This window comes from Seriola lalandi, unplaced genomic scaffold, assembly GCF_002814215.2.
Source record: "Seriola lalandi dorsalis isolate HSWRI2012SDOR001 ecotype SW California unplaced genomic scaffold, Sedor1 jcf7180002054484, whole genome shotgun sequence".
NCBI lineage: Eukaryota > Metazoa > Chordata > Actinopteri > Carangiformes > Carangidae > Seriola > Seriola lalandi.
Window position 1 is genome coordinate 872,124 of NW_019525037.1, and position 1,604 is coordinate 873,727.

Sequence of the window (1,604 nt, forward strand, 5' to 3'; positions counted from 1 at the left end):
TGGGGGCGGACTTGGCGGGTTCAGGCATCCTGGTTATTCAGAGCTTCACAGCAATGGATGAGTCGGTGGAGGAAGGAGCCGCTGCTCTTATTCAGGCTCCATGCAAACATCACTGTGTGGTCCCCCTCCTGTGATTGGTTGAGCTGCTCACTGGGCTGGATGTGGGGGGTTATGTTTCCATGGTAACCTGCCTTTTAAGGTTGGCGCGCAACCTGCAGCCAATTAGTGCAGAGAAAAGTTAGAAACTCCTCCTCATCATCAGCAGCAGCAGCACATGAGACAATGAAAAGAACAGATAACAACAGGAAGATGAGGAGATCTCAATGTAGATGAATAATGTTCACATGACTGTTCTACAGCCTGGAGACAGTGAGTGAAGCTGTGGTAACAGGTTTGTCTTTCAGTGTTTTAAACAAGAGGCTCTCAAACGTCACATCAAGGACCCTCACTGACACAAACTAGACAACAGACCCCCATCTGATCAGATTTAGTCTCAGGTCCTCCTGATCAGATCTTTGCCTCTAGATGTTTTATTACAGAAAGTGTTTAAAGGACTAAAGGTCAAACACTCTGTCATTATATTACTTATGGACGGAAATACAGTGAAAATAAATGATTCCCCTTTTTGCTTGTGACCCCCATGAATTCCCTCAAGGACACCTGATCCTGTCTGATCTGTTTCATCTATATCTATAACTTCTGTCTGATGTTTCTTCTATATCTTCATCTCCTGCAGCAGAACTTGGTCCACATCAGGTCACATCTGAATAAATACATACAATCATTTAATGTAACAAACAGCAGCATCACAGAAATAACAGGCTGATAAATAACGTGGTCTAGTGGACGACGCTGAAGACAATCTAATATTTGAACTAATTAACTCTTTTGTCCAGCTCAGACATTTTCACTGCTGCAGCCGTTTCTTTTGTTTTGTGTTTTAGAAATAAACGACCTTTAACGTCACTGTTTCTGGCATCAATGCATTACACTAGAGGCCCTGCCCTTTATTTATCTGTTGCCATGGTGAGTTGTAGAGTCAGAGCTCAATTGATGATGGCTTTTAATAGTCAGTTTGTTAAACGTTTCTGGATTAGACCTCAGGTGTTTATTGAATTAAACGTGGTGTGTGTTCATGTGTGAACTGATCAGTGTTGGTGACTGTGGGAGACAGTTTCCTGCTGTAGCTGTGTAACATGTTTAGAATAGAGACAGGAGGTGATGGAGGGTCCTCTCTCCTCTGATGGAGGGTCCTCTCTCCTCTGATGGAGGGTCCTCTCTCCTCTGGTGGTCTCTGTAGTGTCAGTGAGAACATGAAGCAGCAGCTGATCACCTGTGAGAGTGAGTGTGTGTGTGTCAGAGGATGTGAGCTCTCAGTGAGTCAGTGTGTGGCTCTTAAAAGAGCCGTTGTGTTGTGGTGCTGGTGTGAAGGACTTTAACCACCGAAGCCGTACAGGGTGCGGCCCTGCCTCTTGAGAGCGTACACCACGTCCATGGCGGTCACGGTCTTCCTCTTGGCGTGCTCGGTGTAGGTGACAGCGTCACGGATCACGTTCTCCAGAAACACCTTCAGCACACCGCGGGTCTCCTCGTAGATCAGACCG

At 46.0% G+C, this 1,604-nt stretch overlaps 1 protein-coding gene across 1 annotated transcript in view; it reads right to left on the reverse strand.

Moving 5' to 3' along the window:
* Positions 1-1,417: 1,417 nt before the first annotated feature.
* The window catches only part of LOC111659637 (histone H4-like), a 1,818-nt gene continuing 1,631 nt past the window's right edge, over positions 1,418-1,604 (reverse strand). The window contains exon 2 of the mRNA XM_023412654.2: positions 1,418-1,603. Coding sequence (XP_023268422.1) covers positions 1,436-1,603 — 168 coding nt within the window. The 3' untranslated portion in view covers positions 1,418-1,435. The remainder of the gene's footprint in view (position 1,604) is intronic.